Here is a 24,226-nt window from a genome sequence, read left to right on the forward strand (position 1 = left end):
AGCAGGCTCTCCGCTGAGGAGAGACCCCGACTTGGGGCTCGATTCCAGGACCCTGAAGTCATGACCTGAGCCAAAGGCAGAGGCCCAACCCACTGAGATACCCAGGTGCCCCCCAAAATACAAATAATTTTATACAAGTATTCAATTTATACAAAACTAATGTCCAAATACCAAATATTCACTTTTTGGCTCCTGATGAAATGTCATCTTGACCACATCCTATTTTATACCAAGATCTCTTTCACTTCCAAAACTTAAAAAGTCAACAGTTACCTTTACATCTCGAACTAGACCTAAAAAAGTTGCCACAGGAGTTGAGGGAGGGGTTCAGATAACATACATGGCTTACAGATTTTGACAGCACGACAGAGGATGCTGTAAATAATGCACCAAAACCAGCCAGTGGGGAAAATGAAAAAACTGTAGTACCTTACACTCTAGGTTCTTCTCCTCTCAGAATATGGACCAGTGCTGAGAAATCAGTTTCTATGTAGACAGGGAGTGACTGATCATAACTGTTCCTATGTGCTTGTTTATTTTTCTATAGGAAGTTGCGGAGGGAGGGGAACATGATTACACTGAAGTTTTAGAAAGATCATATAACGGCAGGTTAAAAGAGTAACTGAAGGGTATGAGGGAGACTAGAGGCAGAAAAATAAAGTGGCCACAATCCCGCAATCTTTGTCCTTTCAAACACTTGCCACAAACATGAATGTGCACTTATGAAAGTATGGCATCATGAACTGACAGACTTCATCATTTTCTTTCTTGTTAGCCAGTGATTAGAGGAGTAACTCTCATACTCAGCCTGACCAATAGCCAAGGGGCTACTGTGAATGACTGCCTTCCAGTTATTAAGAGAAACAGACCCTTAAGGAAAGTTGCACTGAGGTTGCAAGGGTCAGGGGCTATAAATCCATATGTAGCCTTTCATCAGACATCAGCCTCTGAGTCCCCCTTTTGGGTCACACTTTGAGGCATGAAGTTTGACCATCAGATAGTGTGCAAAGTTGTCAAGAAGAGTCAAGGTGCTGAGAACTTGCTTGACCACCATAGACTGAGCACGCTCTGTTCTTTTAAGTAAAAAGCAATAGAGCTTCTCAAGTCACGCAGCAGGCAGCTGGGATTGCTACTGTAGTTTAAGGATAACCTTTTTTTTTTTTTTTTAAGTGTAGTTCCGAGTGATGAGGATTGATCAAATATTAATATAAGCCTCATAAAATCTTGGACCAGGATGCCTGGGTGGTTCAGTGGGTTAAGCTTCTGCCTTCGGCTCAGGTCATGGTCCTGGGATCCTAGGATCGAGCCCCACATTGGGCTCCCTACTTAGCCGGGGAGCTGGCTTCTCCCTCTCCTTCTGCCCCTCCCCTGCTTATGCCCCTTCTCTCTCATAAACAAACAAAATCTTTAAAAAACAAAACAAAACCCAAAAAACTCTCTTGGACCTATTGACAAGTACAAAGCCAGACTGATTGCATACTTGGGAACAAAGAGAGGAATCCAGATTAAGAGGTGTTTAGAAGGGCACCTGGGTGGCTCATGCCTTTGGCTCAGGTTATGATCTCAGGTTTCTGGGATCCAGATCCACATCGGGCTCTTTGCTCAGCAGGGAGCCTGCTTCCCCCTTTCTTTCTGCCTGCCTCTCTGCCTACTTATGATCTCTCTCTGTGTGTCAAATAAATAAATAAATAAATAAATAAAATTTTTAAAAAAAGAGGTGTTTAGAAAAAACGATGGCTAGGTCTTGGTAACTAGAAGTGGATCACATGCTATCAGGAGGAATCAAAGATGACTCACATTTCACATCACATGACTTCAGGTCATCAAGCCATGACTCACATGGCTTCAGGTACCAATGGTTATCAGTGCACTTAAGCTAAGAAATAACAAAGGGGAATATGTTCTAGGGAGAACATAGTAAGCCCAGTTTTTCAGATGCATATGGTACATTCAGGAAATGAGAGTGCGGAAAAAGCTTGGAACTCCCAAGGCACTCAGTACACACTTGTTGAATGAAACAGTTCAGGAGAGAAGCTTGAGCTGAGATAACCTTCTCGAGTCAATAGCAGACAGATGAAGTTGAAACAGTTGAAGTGGGTGAGCTCCTTCAGGACAAGGAGTGGAGAAGACAGCCTTAGGGGATTGCTGTGGTACTCATTGCTTATGGGGTGGCAAAGGAAGGCAGGCCAGGACAACTGATGGAGGCTTTGTCTAAGAGAGAAAAAGGAATCTAGAAAATACTGGTTTCACAGAGACCAGGCAAGGGAGGAGGGAGTTTTAATGTGGGAATGTCAATAGATCTAAATGTCACAGAGAGAGGAATTAAGAACTGGAAAGCATCTATTGGGTTCAGGAATTTGGGAAAGCATGGGTGTTCTAAGCTTCAGTGCCCTGGTGAATCCCCAAGTCATACTGAAGTGAAGGGAAGTCAGATTGGAAGTGAAAACATGGAGGTGGAAGATGGCACTACTCTTTCATGATGTTTGGGGCTGTAATATTGTTGATAAATCCGTAAATAGAGTGTGTAAGAGAGCTAAGGAATTGAATATATGAAGATGCTCAAGACAAAAGAGGTAAAAGGATCCCAAATTTTCTCCAAAATGGAAGAAGGAGAAATCAGATTGCAGGTTCATATAAATTTGTAGTCGAGGGACTAAAAATGGAACGTTGCAACTGATAGCGTCAGTTCTATGTGTGAATCAAATTTTTTACCTAAGAGGGGGCAGGAGTTGGGATTGGGGGTCTTTAAGAAACCAGCCAAGAATTAAAGTAGCTATTTTGGGATTAGGAGGATTGGATTAAGGACCTGGAAAGGGATCGTTGAGTGGCAGTCGGTGCTCCTCTGAAAATTGTATTAGCACAGATCTATAGAGTGGAAACTCCCCCCACCCCCCAGCAGCTCAGATACAACTGAAGAGGGCAGATGCTTGTAATGATTCAAGATTTGGTGATCACAGAGTGGCCACCACAAGTGGTGGCCTCAGAAGGTGGAGGAAAATGGGGTCGAGCGAGCCGGGAAGACAGCGGTTGAAGAGACCGCCGCGAGATTGAATCTGGTGAGGAAATTCAGCGAAAGACATGGCAAACTAACTGAGGTTTAGAGGCGGGGGCGGGGGGGGGGGGCGTGCGCAGGTGCAGCAGGAGGCACGGAGCTGCGGAGATAGGTTGATGTTCTGAGACACAGCGAGGAGTTGAAACCACAGAAATCAAGTTTGGAGTCTTTGCTGGAATGTGTTGGAGTGTTCTTTCCACAGATGCTGAAGTTTCCCTGGTGGTGGCAAAAGGGGAGGGGGCAGAGAGGACGTCTGTGATGTGGATGCTAAGTACTTGGTGAATGCTGGCCAGGACTCAGGGAAATCCAGATTGGTAGAGGTGACAGGGGACCAGGGGGCCCAGTTCTCTGACACACCTCTCCCTGAGGCATAGAGTCTAGCACCCTCCATTTTGGTCCGACTGGGCCTGCGACTGCTTTAACCCCTGCGTGGATGGGCCCCTACTGCAGGAGTGAGGGCAGAGGAAAAAGCCATGGCCAGCTCTTAACCTGAAGCACGACAGTGATTCTTAACCTGCCCGCCCACTTCGACTGTTGCGCTTCTACCATGATTCTCACTCTCGTGCTCAGAATTAGTGCTCATCTAAGTCCGAACATGCCACCTCTGCTCCGGTCTGTAGGATGCTCCACCTCAGAGCAAAAAGCAAGAGTCTTTTCACTGGCCTCGGAGATCTTGTGAGCTCTGGTTCCCAGTTACCGCTCTGCCGCATGGCTAACGTCTTCCCTCTGCTCCTATACAGATCCTTCTTATGCCTCCAACTTGCCAGGCAGCCTCTTACTTCAGGGGCCTTTGTACTTATGGTTTCTTTCGTCTGAGATGCTCTTCCCTCAGGTATGGGCGTGGCTCACTCAAGAGGTACCTCTGTGAGGTCTTCCCCCAGCGTTCCAGCATTTCAAGTCCCTCGTCTTTATTTTTTTTAATTGCCCATGTCACTCACATAACATATATGGTGTTTATCTCATTTATTGTCTATTTCCCTTATCTGAGTGTAAATTTCTCTTAAGGACAGGGATTTCTGATCTGTGTCATTCGCTGCTGTACTCTGGGTGCCTAAAACAGCATAGGAGCTGGGCCATAATCATGAAATAACGTAAATTCACTAGCTCTTTTCCTGAGGGCTCAAAAGATTCTCTCTAGTCCAGTCCCAGCGACGTGACTTCAGTCTAGCTGGTACCTGCCCTTCAAGGAGTCTAAGGATTTCAGTTTGTAGAGTCAGATCTGGCCTCTCTGTGAAGGGGGAGGAGAGGAAGCAGCTGTGAACCCAGAAAGCCCTCATCTACAGCTTCGCCCTCAGCCACGTGCTTCTAGCTGTTTCTAGCTTCCTCCGGGCAACCAGGCACATCAACAAAGATCACAGGTAGAGAATCCTGGTCCTTACCTTCTAAGCTCAGCCTGTGCCCATCTGTTGATTCCTTTGTCTGGCTCCCTAAGCTTTCCCTAAGGAATTAGACTGTCAAGAATGTGTTCAACAAAAGGCACAGGGCCCTGAACGTTATGTAAAGAGTCATCTTAAAGCAGAAAATTGTGTGCAATGCTTTGTACGCACCACATCACCTGCTAAGAGTTCACTGTAACAGAAGCGCCTTCCTCTGGGATGGGGAGTGAAGAGTGCCCATTCAGTGGCTCTTTCCCCAGAGGTATCCAAAATGAGGCATCTTCGACACTCCCCATGAGTTTCTCTCCGTTAGACTCAAGAATGAAAGTAGCTCTACGTTTTGGCCCCTGAGACAAAGCTTCAGGCAGAGATCAGCTCACAACTGGGAAGCAGCTACTGAATCCCTGGGGACAGGAAAAGTACAAGCACCAAGAGCTGCCATCTGCCTGGCTGCCTGGCACCACATACCTCAGAGGGAGATGAGCAGGCTGTGGGCCCCTCATCCTTCTCATTGCCTTGCTGGCACTTCCACGTAGCTGCCCCCTTCTTCTCCGGAATCAGACTTGAAGTAACGCTGGATGGAATAAGGTTAGATCTGTGGTTTCTCTGGCCCACCCACTTCCCTAGCCTCTAGGCCCCAAGTGGTTTCTTCCTTTCCCCAGGCAGTAGCTTTTTCTTTGGAGTTTTCATAGGTAAAAGCTCCACTGAGGCCAAGGCCCAGCGGTCTGTAGCTCGGAGCTCACGGGGATGCCAGGTCAAGCCGTCGAGGGTAGACACAAGAGCCACCATCTGGAGGGTGTAATGAACATTAACCTGGGAATCTCGTCATCACAGAGCCGGCTCAAAGAGGACCACTTAGAGTCAATCACCGTCAGCTCAAGAGGAGAAACTAAAAAGACACAACAGAACCATTAAAACTTTAAACTTTTTTCAGAAAATGCTCTTTGAAATGCACTGCCCGCCTTCTGGAGGCTGAGGAGGGTGGGCTGACAGGCCTGTTTGTCTCATGGGCTAAGCTGTAAGTAACCAGCTCCAAGGCTCAGGGCTCCTGCGCATGGAGCCTCGAGAAGCAGGTGGACTACGCATGGCCATTACGGAGTGTGTTCCTTCGGTGACGCACTGTGAACCAGTGAGGGCGGTATTACAACCTGGCATCCACAGAGACATCCACTTTCAGGACACACCATTCAAAGCTCCTTTCTCAGCAGTCCTGGAGAATCCTGACTCCTCTGGTTTATCTGGGGCAAGACATTTAAACTCATTCTTACTCCCCTCCCAAATCCATCTTTGATTTTGGCGAGGTAGACGTGAGCAGAAATATCGGATTTCTTTCTCTTTCTCTTCCTTCCTTAGATTTTATTTGAGAGAGTGAGTGAGAGAGAGTGAGCATGAGTGGGGGAGGAGCAGAGGGAGAGGGAGAGGCAGACTCCCCGCTGAGCAAGGAGCCGGACATGGGGCTCGATCCCAAGACTCTAGAATCATGACCCCAGCCGAAGGCAGACGCCCAACTGACGGAGCCACCCAGGTGCCCCTAGAAAACATGTGATGTAATAATGTGTAACCATCTTAAAGTTAAATAAAATAAATTACTGGTCACTCAACTAGATAAAAACCAAATGGTACTACAGTGTATTAGTAAGGATGAAATGAGGGATTTTCATCCTTTAATCTCTTGCAGTTTAAGTTAAATAATTAGATAACTGGTAAGCATTCTCTTATTTTAAATATACCCATTCAAGCGTAGATCACTGCATATTTCTTATCTCAAAATATTTGCCTGTAAGCCCTGGTTTACTTAAAATGGTTGCCCAAATAGAACTGCGACCCCCACCCCCCCACCACCCACAACGTTGTGGAAAGAGTCACATTATTGCCTTAAGCAGGAACTCAAGCACTGAGATGAAAGCCGTATCTGAATATCTGAAGTATTTTATTTGTTCACATTGGTCCTACTTGAGGTTAACACTACTTCATTGGACAGTTTAAAAATCATTCTGTAAACAAAAAACAGCAGCAAGAGCTAAAATAAAAACACAAGGATTCATAAAGGAATGTGTTGACAGGAACGCCAAATAAGTAAAGAAAATGTGACCATGATGATGATTCAACAGGAGAGAACACCTTCAACATCTGTAAAAGGCAAAACTGTAATAGTAATAAAATTAAAAAAAAAAAAAAAAAAGCAAGAATCCAAAGTGCAGGTGCGCTAGTCTTCTTTTCCACATCCATTCAGGAAATAGATAGAGCATACTATTCTTTTAATAAAGTGACAAGTTCTGCTTTAAAACATTCAGGTACGTTATCTTGCAGATTTTTTTAAAGTTTACATGATCACTACTTTACATTGATTTAACTGGAAAGATGATCATAAGTGATACATGGCATGATTTCTTGAATCTATGGAGAGTATAGAAATGATAAAGTTTATTGTTTTAGTTTTTGCTTTATTTGCAGTAACAAGAAGCTGAAGATCCAGTATCAGAAGCATCAGTACTTTTTACTCTTTCCAGAAAAGAAAGAAAGAAAAAAAAAAAATCCTGAGCCCTCTGTCATCTTTGTTGCCATTTTCAGATTCTCTGTAACAAAAGACTGTTCATTTTCCCTGAATTCTGGTCAGCTGACTTAAATAATCAGAACAGTTTTCCAATGCAAAATCAGCCTGGTATTGGTCCAGATTGATCAAATAGAAGTGTCATTCTGGCATCATGTAAAAATCATTTACACGTTCATAATTGTTTAGAACCTCAAACATTTCCCCCTTGAAAGGAAACATTTGTCGAATATGATTTTTGAATAGAGGAATTTTATGAAATATATTTCAAATCTTAAAAAACATTTTGAATGCTCCCTCAGATGGTATAGGATTTCCCTCAGCTGACACTGCCTTTTCCTTTTGGAAACATTCTCGTGTTCGTGGCATTTCATTTTCCTATGGATCCAGCAGGTTCATTTAGAAAGCCCAAATACACAAATGGCCGTTGCCTTATTTAGCATTAAACAGCACTATTTTTTTTAAACCACGTATATAGCTCAACAGCAAGATTAAAATACACACATATCACGGACAGATTCATTTTTGTTTGGAATTCACGGAATAAACTGTATTCTGGTAAATCCCCCTCTCCCCAAGACAGTGTACCTACATTGAGGCATTTAAATATTTCTCCAACGGTTTTCATTGTATTATATTATGAAAACACGAGGCTTCAAGCCACGTACTAATAAATATTTAATTTAAAAGGAAGAAAGAAACCCCAACACAGAACATTTAAAAACAAAACAAAACCCTTCCCCTCCCCCACCCCACCCGTCCCCTGTGAAGGCGCAGGTGTCAGCCCGACATGGCAGAGATCTCATAGTCACTGGCCGAGGTCAGGGGCTTGCCCATCATCCGGATGTTTTTTGCACTGGTGATTCTGGCCATCATGCACACGGGCTTGTCAAAGTACTTCACCAGGGCCGGCTCAGTCAGGAGGGAGGCCAGGAACTGCTCGAAGGTGATGGCCCAGTCCCGGTCCAGGCTGGTGCTCCGGGGCAGTGCCGCCGTGCCCTGGCCGCTGCGCACCAGAACTGTGTCCTCCCCGATGTCCTCGCAATGCAGCTTGTCCTCCTCGTGGGAGCCGGCACTCAGCACTGAGTATGAGGACATGGAGCTGTCGTCCTTGGTGTCGTCGTCAGAAATCAGCATGGAGGAGCAGGCCCCGTTGTCCCGGGGAGAGGAGTCCTCCAGCTTAATGTCCTCCATCTGGCCTCCCAGGGAATGCTCCTCACCCTCCACCGTCAAGCTGGCCGGGAGGGGCTCAACAGACTCCACCACATACGCCTGGCTGGGCCCTTTCTTGGGGAAGAGCATGCCCGGGATGCCCGGGGGGCAGGTGGGCCCGCTGCCCCCGCTGCCGCCCTCCTTTGCAGGCTGGGTGACAAAGAGCTTGCCGACTTCCCCGATCTCCAGCAGGAGGCTGGTCACCGCTGCCGTGGCGTGGTAGAGCTCCTGCTCATTGGGGTCTTCGCTGAACATGTTGTACATTGTCTTACAGAGCTCGATAAACTGGCCCTGAAAAGTGATTCGGAAAAACACAAAGGATGTGAGCATCTCATGGGAGGCACAGAGGCAGGACTGAAGCAGGACTACGAAGCTATTTAATATTAAGGCTCCTGGGAGCGCCTGGGTGGCCCGATGGGTTAAACGTCTGTCTTCTGCTTAGGTCATGACCCCAGGGTCTTGGGATCAAGCCCCACATTGGGCTCCCTGCTCAGCGGGGAGCCTGCTTCTCCCTCTCCCTCTGCTGCCGTTCCCCCTGCTTGTGCTCTCTTTGTGTCAAATAAAATAAATAAAATCTTTAAAAAAAATATTAGGGCTCCTGAAAGACTGGAAAAGTCCCAGATGTCAGATGAATTGATGGGTTGTTTAAAGTCTCTTTATATTCATGTTTGCATTCCACTTAATTTAATTTTCCAACATCCATAAACATAGAAAGAATGAGATAATAACCGTTCACATACCTGTCACCTGGAGTCAAGCATGACGGTCAGACAATTGCTCCACTAACTCTTTCCTCCTCTGTTCAAGTACCATAAATAAATCCCAGATGTCACCTCACTTCACATCTACACACTTCGGTATGTAGCCCACGGGGAGGCTCCAAACCCCTCCCCCATGACACATCTGCTCGAGTCCCTGGACGCCCCACCCACATGGTTTATCTGCTCTCCCCACGGGAAAGTCAGCATTGTCATCCTGTGTTACAATTACTTACATTGTTTTATCTGTCGCCTGACGTTTCAGCTTTTTAAGAGCAAATGTGTTAGATACCTTTATAGTCAAGCACAGTGATTTGCAAACAGCATGAACTTGTCTTTAATCTGAGGGTATTTTTAATACCTGAAATGAGAATGCCTGTACTCTCAAAACTGAGTATTTTGTGACTCACATTTTCTCTGTGGGGTTCACCTCCTCACGACGGAGCCTATTTTTGATTCACAAAAACATGCACAAAATGGATCCAAACAGATCCTAATTTAATATCCTGAGTTACCATTCTCTTTGATGGGGACTTCTGTTACATTTTTCTATGACTGGAAAACAGCTTCAAGGTATGAAATGAGGAAACTGAAACGTTAAACACCTACCTGATTCAGTTTGGGTAAATCCTTTGCGTTCTTTGATTTTGATTTATTTTCTGGAGTCCAGAGTCTCAGATAATTACGATTTTCTTGAGAATTTGCCCTCTTCCCTAAAACCCAAGTGTTGAGAAATAAGCATTTAAAGGCCAAGAAGCAAGCGTCCAACCTACAGGAAGGTAAACATGCGGAGGACAGCATCCTCACCTCTGTCCGGCTGGAGACTCACTGTGACGAAGCCGTCATCTGCACCATGCTTCCTTCTGCTCTCCAACCCAACCACTGCCAAGAAATAGAAGAAAAAGAGCAAAAGGTTATACAATAAACCCAGAGGTCCAGCATTTGTAGTAGGAAATAGAGAAACCTCGAGGTCGGGTTGCCCGATTCAGCAAACCAAACCAAACCACACCAAAATCAAAATTCAGTACATGGAGCTAAATTTGAATTTGAGATAAATAACCAATAATGCTTCAGTAGAAGTGAATCTTAAATAGCACATGGAACATACGTGTGCTAAACAAATGATCTTTTCTCTATCTCAAACTTAGCTTTTATTAGGTGTTCCATGTTTTATCTGACAGCTCTATTTCTCGGTAATGTTTTCCCCCAGAGTTATTTTTCGCAACTGGGGTTCAGTGTAGAATTGGGAATTAAAGGAATGATGTCATGTGGTCTTCTGCACTTAAAAGAGTGGTGGTGTTGGCCCAATCAATGTTGATTTCCCCTCCCTCTCTGTTACATCCTCATCTTAACTTTGCCGACACGAGCCTCGCTTTCTGTCAAGCCCTGCAAAAGATCAAGAACTTTTGAAAAAAGAAATAAAAATCTATGTGGATAAAAAGTAAACCAAAAAATCCTACAATGTTCCTTACATTCATAATCTGGCATTTCAAAGATATGACTTTCAAGGAAACCACTTGTAATTGTTTTCCTTTTTCTTCTTAAAATGGGACATCACAGGGCACATAAGGCCTTCAAAGGGGAGAGGTGTAGAACCTCCTCCCCGTTCCCATTCAGTTTGTCAGCTGTCAGAATGCATTCCAGCATTCTTCCATCATCCAGAAGGTGGCTGGTTTGCCAGATATGGGACCTTCAGTGAATTCAGAATCATGTTAATCTCAGCAGCTTTTAAGATAAAGTGAGAACGACATACTATATGTCATCGAGAAGTTCTCCTCTTAATGTTGAAAATGATTTAGGAAACCAGCAGATATTAAGAAGTATTTAATATATGGAAAGTTCATACCATAGATATAATACAGCCATTTAAAAACCATGTTTTCAAAACAAACAAACAAGCAAAAAACCCCACATTTTCAGAGAATGTCTCATGACATGGCAACATCCTCACTGGATTTTTTTATATATAAACATACATATTATTATAATGACCTGTTATATGGAGAAAAATGACAGAAAAGAAATTATTTCAAGATATTGTCATCTTTGTATCACAAAATTTTAAGATTATCTTTAGCTTGTTTTATATATTATTATTTTTAGAATTTCAACACAAAGCAATAGTGGTTTTGGAGTTAGAAAACCATTTTTAGAAAAGCAACTTTTGGTGATGATTAATTGCTATTGGCATGTGAGCCCTGCTGAAGGATTCTGGAGGATTCCGAAACAAGTGGATCCTTTTCTGAAATGAGTGTTTACGAAGAAAGAGAGGGCTCACATTTTGCAGCCAAAATACTATTGCTAACAAAGCTAAGAATAGGGTAGGACATGCTAAGACACCATGCTAAAAGCCTTCCTGCATGATCTCATTAAATCCATACTACACCCAAGAGAGCAGCTTATCATCTCCATTTTCACAGAAGGAAATGGAGACTTGGAAATACCAGGACCCACCTGAGGTCACCTGGGCAAAAACATACAGAGCAGGAGAGTACATTCTGTCCACAGATCCTACCCTCAACTCCTACCGCCATAATAAGGCTAGATCCAGTGCACCCCTTTCTACTCAATCAGAATAATGGAGTTTGCTGATAGATGGTGACTACACTTACTGTGATGAGCACTGAGTGATAAACAGAATAAATCATGTTGTACAGCTGAAACTAATATTAATGCTATATGTTAATTATACTCCAATAATAATAATAATAATAAAGCTGGTCTATACTGCACTTATTTTGGAATGGCGAGATTTAAGAGCCAAGGGGACCTGGGAGCAACCACTTTTATTTTAGGACTTGGGTGAAGCCACGAAGCTTCACTGGTGATGTATGAGAAGGTGAGTAACTCGCTGCAGTGGCAAGTTGAGAGACACTGCTGAAATTCATACAGGACAAATAGTACGTGACAATATATAAATTTGGAGATGTGTACAATGAGTTGAATGACATCTGTGTAGATCTGACAACTACATAAAGCAGAAGTTGAGCACAAATTTTTTTTTTTTTTTTTTTTTTTTTTTTGTAAAGGGCCAGAGAGTCAATAGTTCAGGCTTTGCAGGCCTTATGGTCTCTCTCTCGACTACTCAATTCTACCCCTCTGTCATGAAAGTAGCCAGAGGCAATACACGAACGAACAGCTTGGCTGTGTTCCAATAAAACTTTATTCTAGGCACGAAAGTTTAAATTTCATATAATTTCCCCCCATGATGAAACATTATTTCACTTCTGATTTCTAAAAACCACTTAAAAATGTAAAAACCAGGGTGCCTGCGTGGCTTAGTGGGTTAAGCCTCTGCCTTCAGCTCCGGTCATGATCTCAGGGTCCTGGGATCGAGCCCCGCATGAGGGTCTCTGCTCAGCAGGGAGCCTGCTTTCCCCTCTCTTTCTGCCTGCCTCTCTGCCTACTTATGATTTCTGTCAAATAAATAAATAAAATCTTAAAAAAAAAAAAAAAGGAAAAAAAACACCCACTCTTCACAGGTTGTACAGACCGTGGGCCACATTTGGCCCATGGGCTGGAGTTTGCTGACGGCAAAGACAGAAACAAGGGAACTCTTTTTGGCAGACATGTCCTGATTCTGGAGAGCAACCTAATAATAGGAAGATGTTCTTAATGAGCCTGACTAGAGCAAGGACAAAAGAGCAAAATATATCATTCTTTGGGCCGTGTTTCCTCTAAGCCAGGGGACAAGGTGTACATGGTCCCTTCCGTGGGCCAAGGACCCACTCCCCAGTAGTTGGTTGCCTGACTTCAAATATATGAAAAGAAAGTAACACAGGCCACTGGATTGGTATACTTCTCTGACTGACTAGCTTTGGGGGCAACTGTTTCCTACAGGGGGCTGTGGAGAAAAGAAATACAGTACCCCTGGCGACGAAAGCTGCTTACCATGTGTACATTCTGGGGTGATGTCTTCAAAGAAGTACTGAGTTGCTTCAAAAGCAGAATCTGGCTCGTCTTGATCAGAGGATGGCTCTAGAGAGAGGAGGAGAGGTAACTGTCATATTGGCAAAGCTGTGACTCAATGAAAATGTGTGTTAGTTGTTAGAGAAGTGACAAGGGGGAGGGTGAGAAGCTGAAGGTACAAAGGTACAGTGGGGCACATCACCGGGGGCCCTGAACGCTTTATGGGGGTTGGGGGACTCACTCCATTTTCACTCCATATTCCTTTTTAACAACCTCACACCAAAGTGTCCCTTTACATCTTCCTTTTCATAAGATTTCCCTAAATTCTGTGAAATGCTGCTTCACAAACCAAATTTCAGAAACTGTTTGCAATTAAAGATAATTCTCATATCTATAGTTCTACCCTTTCTCTATCCTTAAGGCAAATCCCCCATTTTTAAAGTCTTTGCTAGCTATATCCCAGCTACAGGCCAACCTTTTTAAAAACCTGAGCTCAAAACCTCTCCATCTTTCCTACTTATTTCTGTCAGTGTTAAAACGGTTCCTTCTAAACTCAAAATCTCAGGTTCCTACCCTCTCTTCTCTTTTATAACCTTTGTATCCCATGAGTTACCAATGCTACCCTCTCTTGCAGAAGTCTGCTCTTTTCTTTTACAGTTTGTAGCTCAGACAGGTAAATGACCACAGATGCAAGCACGTACTGATTCAGGAACCTATGTAGGTAATTACTAACCAGATCACCGTTAGTGACCAGTGAGCGATTTTGTGTGTGTGTCAAATAGGATGCATATATACAAAAAAGATGTCAAACCAGGTCATAGTTAGGTACATAACTATAACTATAGTTAGGCTCCTACTGTAGCTCACTTACCAGGCAAGACGTGCATTTTGTACAGGAGTTTGAGTTTCTCTGTGAGGTCCCCGTGGCACGCAGCACCTAGAATCAAATCACATAAGTATCAATGTGAAATGGATTGTATGCACCACTAATACCTCTGGGCTTCACATTCCCCTGAAAAACCTACTTTTTGCAAATTGAAGTCAAGATATTGGGTGACAGGAAGTCTGGCCAGCACATATTTGGGCTAAGAGCTCTGGAACCAGGATGCCCGGTTTCAAATCCTTTGTACTTACCATATGCCCTTCAGAGAGTTAACCTACTTCAGTTTCCCCTATATAAGGCCTGATGATAGTAGAAGATTCTACCAGTGGTCTTGACATCAGGATCAAAGGAATACGAGAATTAAACATGCTAACATGTATAAAATGCTTAGAATAGTGGCTGACACATAATAAGAAAAATCATATGACTGGGTCTCAACACTTTAATGGAATTCAGAAATAATCTCAAAATATGTTTGAGATTCCTTCCAATAACTCATTGTAGAAATCCCTTTTAGTTGTTTTTGGGATGTCCTTAATGTTTCTTCAGTTTAATTCATCTGAATCTACCTGCCACTATATCACCATCACTTCGATTAAAAGAACCCTGTTACTTCTTCCTTTAAGGTCCATAAGTATTTCAGGAATCAGAAAATCCTCTGTTAAGTATCTAGTCTCAGAGCACCTAGTTGAAGATTAATCAGTTTTGGGAAAAGAGGAATCACAGAATCTGGGTTAGCAGGAACATCAGGGGTTTTCTTGTCTGTGTCCCCCTAAATGCAGGCATCTCACCTCCTCCACGAAAGCCAGGAAAGTCTAGCACCTGCTTGAACACTCTCAGAGACAGGGAGCTCATCACCACCAGAGGCATTCCATTCCACCAATGTATTCTTTACGTACTGAAAGTTCTGCAATTTTTGTTTTAGTCTTAGGATCCTTAACCTGCAACCTCAAGTTCAGAAAGTCCACGAAGCCCCTGAAATGTACAATTTTGTCTCTATGTGCATGTGTCATTTTGTGGGGGAGAAAACGTCCACAGTCCTTATTAGATCTCCAAGAGTCCATGACTCAAAAAAGATTTAGAACTGCTCTTCTTCCCCTTATTCGACTCTTGAAAGCCAAACAGAATAGGTCTGTTGCCTCAGTACAACAACCCTTCAGATTTTGATTATAACACACCTGTCTCCCTCAAGCTTCTTTTCAAGGCAAGTGTGTCTATTTTCCACTTTCCACCTTCCCTACTTTTATGCACGTCCACCTTACAGGTCAACTTGTCAATCAATATCTCTCTGGAGAGAGAGTTCCAGAAACCTCTAGTCCACTTCAGAGAATAATGGAGCTGTTCTTGACGCCTCTACTAATAGAGCCTGAGTCTGCATTCAATTTTTTATACTCTTTCACTGTGGAGTTTCATACTGACCACATGGTTAACTAAATCCCAAGATGTTTGCACACCAATTAATACTCATCATGAAAATGACAGACATATATTAATTACTTGCTTTGTGTTAAGTCTCATGTTAACATGTCAGTTCACTTTTCTCTCACAAGAATTCTATGAGATGGACATAAATATTATCCCAATTTTACAGATGAGGAAAGTTGAGCTTGTTGATGGTAAGTACTGTGTTCAAGGTCATAGGTTAGTAAGTAGCAAGCCCAGGATTTGGATTCAGATTTGTCTGACCCTCGATCCCATGCTTGAACCTACCATACCATATGTAAAAACTCTAGCTAGTTTTGGGTTTTGTTTTGTTTTTGTTTTTTAAGATTTTTTTTATTTTTAAGTAATCTCTACACCCAATATGGGACTCAAACTCACAACTCTAAGATCAAGAGTTATATATTCCATCGACTGAGCCAGTCAGGCACCCCTGAGTTTTGGGGTTTGTTTTTTTTTTTTTTATAATCATTTCTTAAAATTTAGGATTTCTGGTTTATCCTTACCAATCTGTTTTTGCCAATCATTTCTACCTGTCCTATTTTTTAAATCTTATTTTGTTATCTAATGTTTTGGCCGTCTCTCAGCTTCATGTAGCCCACACGTCAGCTGAGTAGGCCTCTTATCTCTCTCTCTCTCTCTTTTTTCCAGTTATAAAACTGCCAGGGTTGGCCTTTATTGAGTCAACTTCACATAGGAACTCATTCTTTCAGATCCTCATACTCAAAATATCAGATGTTAGACTTAGTTGGAAATTTTGGTGAGCAATATTGGTCTTTTTTTTTTTTTTTCTACAAGTTTTAATTTGGCTTTCTCCTTTTCTAGGACTTCAGTTGCTGACTAAGTCCAGTAGAGGGGGATGAAGAGTAATCATAGTAACAGTAATAACTAAGCCTTTTCAGTCAGGCACTGTTCCAGGAACTCTACTAGAAGTATTTAATATAATCTTGACAGTAACTCATTTGCAAATGAAGAAACGGTCAGAGGTTAAGAATCAGGCCCCATGGACTAGAGAACTCTCCCCTGACACTGATTTCATTAACCATCCCACATGGCAGGCAACGTTCAGCCAGTCACCCAATCACCAACTTCAATATACTCCTGCCTTTTTGGTTTATTTTTTTTAAGGTTTTGTTTTTGTTTTTGTTTTTAAATATTTTATTTATTTATTTGGCAGCGAGAGATACAGTGAGAGAGGAAACACAAATAGTGGGAGAGGGAGATGGAGAGGGAGAAACAGACTCCCCTGTTGAGCAGGGATCTGGATGCAGGGCTCCATCCTAGGACCCTGGGATCATGATCTGAGCCTAAGGCAGATGCTTAACGACTGCGCCACTCAGATACCCGTTGCCTTTTTGGTGTATACTGAGTTATCTGTCAAATGACCAGCTGCATCATGACATATTTAGAGATTGCCTTTCAGCAACACAACTGGAAAAGGAGACACAGCTCATTCGTGGCTTCTGATAGTAATCCTTCATTTTTAATTCCATGCAGACAATCTGTTCATGAATTTCTAGAGGGAACTTTCTAGGGACTGACATTAAAATTACTAATGCATCTTTTCCCAGAATTCATTTTTTAGTTTTTAAAGGCTGAACAGAATTTCTCTTTTTTTTCTGTCTCTGTAACTAATAATTGACCCACATAACTAGCAACAGTTTTGAGCATTCTCCCAGTATCTAGGGCGAGGCTTACTTACTTTGCTCAAGAATGCGATTGCATTCCGAGGAGCCTAAATACTCTTTCCTGGTATTTTCACTATCCCGGACAGCTTTCCTTTCTTGAAGATTTTGAAGGGAATTTTCCTTACTGGAGTCACCGAACTTAAGTTAAATATTTGTCTCTATCACTTTCTACATGCCACACTGGTCTCCTTTTCCTCTTTATCCTTGTCCAAAGCTAATTAAAAAAAAAAAAATCTCCTTTTGATAGCCACCAATCTGGTAATAAGTAGTTACCTTGGGGTGGAAAAGATGAAAAGAGGGGCAAAGGGGCCTTTAGCCCTCTTTGGACCGTTTCTTTTCTTTTCTTCTTCTTCTTTTTTTTAAGTGGAAGGTACTTATGTGCTACTTGTGTAATTAAAAACTGATAGCTCCCCCTTCCCTAAAAAATATCCTGTTGCTGTCATCAGCACAGAGTTATGAAAAAAGGATGAACGATCCACACAGAAATACCCTTGTCTGAATCCTGGGCCCAGCAGGTACGAGCTGTGCCGTTCAGTTCAATAAGAGGTTAAGTATCGACTTGCTGAAAACTAATGTCCCAGCAAGTTATTGAACCTTTCGGAGCTTTCATCTCTTTAACTGAAAATTGGGATGATAACAGTAAGCAGGTGGGTAATAAAGCATTATAGTGACAGCACAAACTGTGCCCTGGAGTGCCTGGGTCCAAACTCCAACTTTGTAGTTGTGCACCCGAGGCAGATTAAATGTACATAAAGCATTGGGTAAGCACCTGGAGAAGAGTAAATGCTGGGTAAACAGTAGTTACCATTACTATCCTCTCAAAAGGCCCCTGTTTGGATTTAGTGATCAAGCACAAGTTCTAAAGCATCCGAACATCATCTGCACTTAAAAATGGCTAGTTCTGGGGCACCGAGGTGGCTCAGTCAGTTAAGTGGCTGCCTTTGGCTCAGGTCAAGATCTCGGAGTCCTGGGATTGAGCCCCATGTCTCAGCAGAGAGCCTGTTTCTCCCCCTCCCCCTTGCTCGTGCTCTATCTCTCTCTCTCAAATAAATTAAAAAAAAAAAAAAAAAAGGCTAGTTTTTCCATGTCCCCTTTAAGCATATACATGAGCGCTTTACACAAATAATTTTTTCCTTCCTCAGGGCATCTCAGCTATACCCCTTTGCCTTTTTAAAAACCATCAGCTTCCTCTGGCCTCTAAGCCCTCTAGTCATTATTCTTAAAGAGTTAGAGCACTTTTTTGGCATCATCGTTGGCTCTATGACTAACCCCTTCGTCTTTCCTAGGGCATATCGTTTTAAAGTACATGGCCAAGGTCACAGAGTGGCATGACTAGAATCAACTTTTTTTTTCCTTCTCTCCTTCTGGCAGCCTGCCATAATGCGCACTACAACCACAACCTCCTATCTGGCAGGCCAGGCTCTACTATGCTATAGATCTTCTGCTCAGTTACAAACAGAGCAAGAGTTCAAAAGAACACAGGGCAGTCCTGCTAACGCAGAATCATGGTCAGGGAGGCCGATGGGCAGAAACCACGCACTGTTTGTGAGATGGGGTGTTCTCACTCGTGATGGACCGTCCTTCCTCCAGGTAAAATGGAGAGAAAAGACCTCCATTTAGACTGCAGCACTGCTGTGGTTTCTTCAACCCTTCATTAAAAACATTACAAAATGTTTTTATAAAATTTTATGAAATATAATGTAAATATAGTTTTTGTCCAAGAAAAACAATCCACCCAAATATTTCTTTTTCTCTTGGAAAGTTATCACAGCCTATGGTTTCAGTGTTTAACTTGACATTTTACTGTCTTGCAAATTCTCTGATAATGTATTTTAACTAGGGCTGAGAACTAACTCATGTAGAAGGCAATGCTTTAATCATAGAGTACCTCCATTCACTAAAAAGAAATGTTAGCAGCAGGGGTGGCTGGGTGGCTCCATCAGGTAAGTGTCTGCCTTCGACTCAGGTCATGATTGCAGGGGTCCTCAGATTTAACCCCACGTCGGGTTCCCTGCTCAGCAAGGAGTCTCTTCTCCCCTTCCTTCTGCCCCTCCCCCCAACCCGTGTGTGCATGGGTGCATGTGTGCACGCTCTAATAAATAAAATCTAAAATAAATAAATAAATAAAGAGGCAGGGATGCCTGGGTGCCTCAGTCGGTTAAGCGGCTGCCTTTGGCTCAGGTCATGATCCCAGGGTCCCTGGATCCCATCAGGCTCCTTACTCAGTAGGGAGCCTCCTTCTCTCTCTCTCCCTCTGCCTGCTGTTCCCACTGCCTGTGCAATCTCTGTCAAATAAATAATTAAAAAAACAAAACAAAAAAAAAACAAAAGAAAACATCACTGGCAGTCTGCAAACCTTAAAATGTGTTCCTTTGTCCTAGAAACCCAATCTTTGGAGGCAATGTGGGGCTGGGGCCCTGAGGGCAGCTCCAAGAGCCACCAGCAGTGGAGCAGGTCTTCCTGCCCCATCGGTCCCCTCCAAAGTCATGCAAAAACGTCACTGCTTACTTAGCCCAGAGACAAACTCTCGGAAGTTTATCAGAGAGTCTCCATTTTCATCTAATAACTGGAACAGGCGGGAGGCCAGCACTTCCGAGTGAGTTCCACAGGCCCAGGGAAAGAGGAGAGCAAACATCCCCTTGAACTGCTCAAAGTCAATGCGATACTGTTCAAGGTAAGGCAGGCTGGGGTCGTGCCGGTCCAGTGCATTGCTGCTCCCGCCCCAGTAGCAGCTGGTGAGATGCTCCGCCTGGAAAAGGAAAGAACAGGAGGATTTCTGGGGTTGTGATCTCATAGCAAGTAACAGGAAGAAAAGGCCCTGCCTGACGTTTGCAAAAGGGCTTTCGGTCAACCCGCCAACCCGTGTGCATCTCCTGGGGCGCGGAGTTCTGGTGTCAGCGCTCCTTGTCTTCTCCTTGCTCTACACAGATCTCCGCCAACCACCCCACTAACTCCACGTGGACCCCCTCTGCAGCTTACATCTGGTATGGAAGGTCCAGTTCCATTCCCGGAGGCAGGTGAAGAAAGGGACCGCCCCACCCACCCCACATCACTCTGTTTCTCCTCCTCACACACACACTCACAAGCATTAAAAAAAATAACTCCTGCGAAAATACACACAATTTTGGTATTTTAAAAAGTTAGATAGAATGTTAACGTGAAAAGGTTCTGTAATTTAATCAGACCACCATGTTTTCTAGGTGAGGATGAGGAAGCCCGGAGGCTGAGTGGGTCTCAGAAGGTCAACTCATTCCTCAGAGCAGAAGCATGATGATATTGGGGGTTTCTGAATTCCTAGTTCACTGTCCCATGCACCCCCTGAGTCTTGGTCACCGAAGTGACATAAATAGCATAGTCACAGTACTCAAGCTACAAATATGTTGTCTTCTTATTGCGCACATCTGAAAAGAGCTCTAGAAAAATTATGAGTAGGAACCACCAGGGTAAGGAGAATAGACCTCTGGAAAAAACAAAGAGCTTCCTGTTTCTGTCCTTGGAAACAAGGCAGCCTCTTATTCATGAAGTCGTATTAAATCTGGTAGATATATGTACCCATTCTAGGAAGACCACAAAGATAAAATTCGTAACAGAAAAGCCCAGAAGGAAACCCCTCCCTTGACATTTCCAGTTAGCTCTGGATGGTAGATGGGAGAGATGGGAGGGGCATGAAAAGGAGGACTTTATTTTTACCTTATTTCCTATTGTACTATCTGATTATTTCACAACAGTAACGTATAAATATTGCATTAGAAAAAAAGCACTTTCAAATCCAATCTTTCCCCCTTGCCTGGGAGTTGTGTAAGGGGGGAGTCAGTCGTTGTGCGTGGTACTTCGATTTTGCTCTCACTTCGAAAGCAGCAAAGCCCAAATGTCTCTTCACAATTGTTTACTGGGAATCATAGCTAATGAACTAAAAGAGAGAGAAGTGGGAGTAGGCGAGAGAGGAAGGAGGAGAGGTGGGAAGCAGAGCCAAAGCCAGGTTTCCACAAGGTTTCCTCAAGGCAGCCTCTGGAGAATGAAGGATGCAGTCAGATTTCAACAGGGCTTGGGGACTGCATTCCTGGTGGTGAGGTCAGAGGGTGGGCTGTCAGAGGGAGGCAAAGCTGAAACCAGAGAGGCTGCAAGGACTGAGCTGGAAGGGGATTCCCGAAAGCCCTCTGTTGGGGGGAGTGCGGGGTTGGTGATACCCCTCTCCCCAGGGGTCCTCTTTACCTGAGCTATGGATAAAGGTTGCCCAAAGCATTTCCTTCTAACTAAAGCATTCAAGTTACTCTACAACCAGGCTTGAATGTGGGTCCAGGCACTTTCACGCTGCTCCCAACCATCAGGAGAATACGAGCCTGTTCCTTGATTACCCCCATACTCTGTCATGTGGAGACCAGGGACATAGACATCCAAAAAGGACCAAAGGACATATTTAGATAGTTCAAGATAAACTAGGGCAAAGGGGCCTTGAACTACATTTTCCCATCAAATGTGCCTCAAGGTGGCAGCCTTTGCACCTTTTTCCTCCAAGTTTAACTTTTTGGTTTTTTATTATTATTTTTTTAAATTTTAGTATAGTTGACACACAATGTTACATTAGTTGCAGGTATAGGCTTAGTGGCTTGCCAAGTTTCTGAACTCCTCGAGAAAGGACTGCATCTTTCCTTTCTATCTACAGAAAACCCCCCACTCCACCCAGGAAACTAGCTGTTTGAAGGACTAAAGAGACTGGCAGAGGGTCTGATGAATACCGATGCCTCAATGTTTGTTCTAGTGATTTAAGGCCAATTAAAGTGTTTCGAAGACTCAAAAGAGAGTCCATAACTGAAGTTTTGTGTTTTTTTTGTTTTTTATTTATTTATTTGACAGACAGATCACAAGTAGGCAGAGAGGCAGGCAGAGAGAGACAGGAGGAGGCAGGCTCCCAGCTGAGCAGAGAGCCCGATGCGGGACTCGATCCCATAACCCTGAGATCATGACCTGAGCCGAAGGCAGAGGCTTTAACCACTGAGCCACCCAGGCGCCCCATAACTGAAGTTTTTTATCTTGGGTTCCATAGCATCTAGGCTCCTTCCCAGCCCCGACCCCGAGTCTTGGATTCTTTCTTGGGGAGCTGGGCAGATTTGGGGAACTCCTGTTTGGGAACACAGGCTTAGGGCAGGGCTTTGGAGTCTCAGGACAGCGTGTTTTCTTCAGGCATATCCTCAGGGTCCACAGGACACACCTGATACGTGATGGTGCGCAGACCAGACGGTGCAGGAGTGCCCAGGTAAGAAGTCATGGCTTCAGCAAACTCCACATCTGGGACTTGCACACAAGCGGCCTCATCCTTCTTTCCCGGGCGTCCCCCAAGGGCAGCCTACTCTTTCTAATGTCAATGTCCTTCCTGTCACCTGTTCATGGTCTTGCTGCCTCCAGCTGCTACTCCCACTTCTGTTCACTTACCCCAAAGCCCAGCTCTATCCCCTACCACCCCGCCAAGCACATTTCTTCTGGTCCTCAGCATCCCTTTAAAATCTGATCTTAACTGGATCCTTGTATCTCTTTTTTTGATCCAGGTTGGCTCATTGCATTTTTTCCTTTGTGAAACCAAGAGGGACCCTTTCTTAGGTATGACCTGCTTATACTGAGCAGTTAGTTATGGTGTATGGATAAAATATGAGTGGGCTGGCACACTAGAAAGACTTCATCACCAAGTGCCAAATGGAGGCTGGTGGGGGAGGGGGTGGGGTCCACGCTGCCGGTCACACTGCCGGGCTACGCGACGGGCATCACTAACCACCTGTGAGACCTCAATGTCTTTGCACCCACATCAGAAACAAGCAGAGATTATGCTAGATGAGTAACTGATCACTCATTTATCTATTCAACACACATGTTCAGAGCACCTGCCAGGCAGAGACACTACAGCAGGCACCAGTGACACAAGAAGAAATAAAATAGTGGCGGGGACGCCTGGGTGGCTCAGTCAGTTACAGCCTCTGCCTTCGGCTCAGGTCATGATCCCGGGGGTCCTGGGATGGAGCCCCGCGTCAGGCTTCCTGCTCAGTGGGGAGGGAGCCTGCTTCTCCCTCTGCACCTGCCCCTGCTTGCGCTCCCTCTCTCTCTCTCTCTTTGACAAATAAATAAAATACTTTAAAAAATGATGAAAATATAAAATAAAGGAGAGGTGCTCTTCAGTAGCTAACAAGCAAGCAGGAATATTAGCAAAAACATTCTCAGCTATCACACCCTCGATTCTAAGAGCTATTAGTATTCAATCCAGATCTTTGTTGTTGTATGCTTCCTGCTATCTTTGCAGTTTTCCAAACAGTCAAGTTTAGCTCCGGCAGAAAAAGGCACTACAAAAAAGAAGCTGCCCAATTAGAAATCAGGATAAACATGGCATCAGCATAAAAGACATCTGTTTAAAAGTTTTCTCCTGCTCACTGCCACATTTTTTTTTTTTAAGATTTTATTTATTTATTTGACAGAGAGAAATCACAAGTAGGCAGAGAGGCAGGCAGAGAGAGAGGAGGAAGCAGGCTCCCCGCTGAGCAGAAAGCCCAATGTGGGGCTCGAACCCAGGACCTGGGATCATGACCTGAGCTGAAGGCAGCGGCTTAACCCACTGAGCCACCCAGGCGCCCCTCACTGCCACATTTTTGCCTATGAGGTTGATAATGATAGGACAAAAGTATTTTTTTCTAGAAGAAAAAAAAAAAATCTACTTTGTATTATTTACTAATAAAATGTTTTTGTCATTCAGGACTAAGATTGGTATGGACTGAATTATGGAATGAAAACCACAGAAATTTAACCAACCAGCTTTTTCTTAGACAGTTGTACAGCCTTATTCTGACTCTAGCTACATAGTTCTTTTTCAGTGTGCTTTAACATAGCTTAAGATAGGAAAGCTCTAAAGGTGCTTTAATACAGCTTAAAATTAAAAAAAAAATCACAATTTACAATAATTTCAGGCAGCATTTAAACTCAGTTGCCATCATTCCCATGAGTATTATAAAGTGATACCCTTTTTGGTCAAGTCCAAGGAAACAGCTAAAATATTACATGGAGTGGAACAGAGCTACCACATTGGCTTAAATGACTGATAAGAATATGTTTACTTCTCATACTAAGCATTCCGCTCTTGTACTCTCAGCTCTACATATTTATGCATTTTGATCTTCATGCTGTCCCTTATCAATTTAACAGAAAAACCTAGAACTAACTGAATCATTAAAGTGAACTCTTTTATTCCCCTGGCTGTACATGGATTTGCTTTGAAACTCACCTTGAAAAGAGCATAGAGTTCTTCCAGCTCATCAATGGTAAAGGAAGTTTCCGTCACAATTGTTCGGACCTATAAGAAGGTAGACACAATGAATCACAC

General features: G+C 43.6%; 1 protein-coding gene across 2 annotated transcripts in view; it reads right to left on the reverse strand.

Moving 5' to 3' along the window:
• Positions 1–6,339: 6,339 nt before the first annotated feature.
• Positions 6,340–24,226, reverse strand: part of TBC1D9 (TBC1 domain family member 9) — a 123,161-nt gene continuing 105,274 nt past the window's right edge. For both annotated transcript variants that reach the window (XM_047718511.1, XM_047718512.1), the window contains exons 15-21: positions 24,128–24,196; positions 19,378–19,618; positions 13,730–13,795; positions 12,841–12,927; positions 9,757–9,831; positions 9,559–9,662; positions 6,340–8,482 (exon numbers count right to left, since the gene is read on the reverse strand). In XM_047718511.1, coding sequence (XP_047574467.1) covers positions 7,760–8,482; positions 9,559–9,662; positions 9,757–9,831; positions 12,841–12,927; positions 13,730–13,795; positions 19,378–19,618; positions 24,128–24,196 — 1,365 coding nt within the window. In that variant the 3' untranslated portion in view covers positions 6,340–7,759. The remainder of the gene's footprint in view (positions 8,483–9,558; positions 9,663–9,756; positions 9,832–12,840; positions 12,928–13,729; positions 13,796–19,377; positions 19,619–24,127; positions 24,197–24,226) is intronic.

Source organism: Lutra lutra, chromosome 2 (genome assembly GCF_902655055.1).
Source record: "Lutra lutra chromosome 2, mLutLut1.2, whole genome shotgun sequence".
NCBI lineage: Eukaryota > Metazoa > Chordata > Mammalia > Carnivora > Mustelidae > Lutra > Lutra lutra.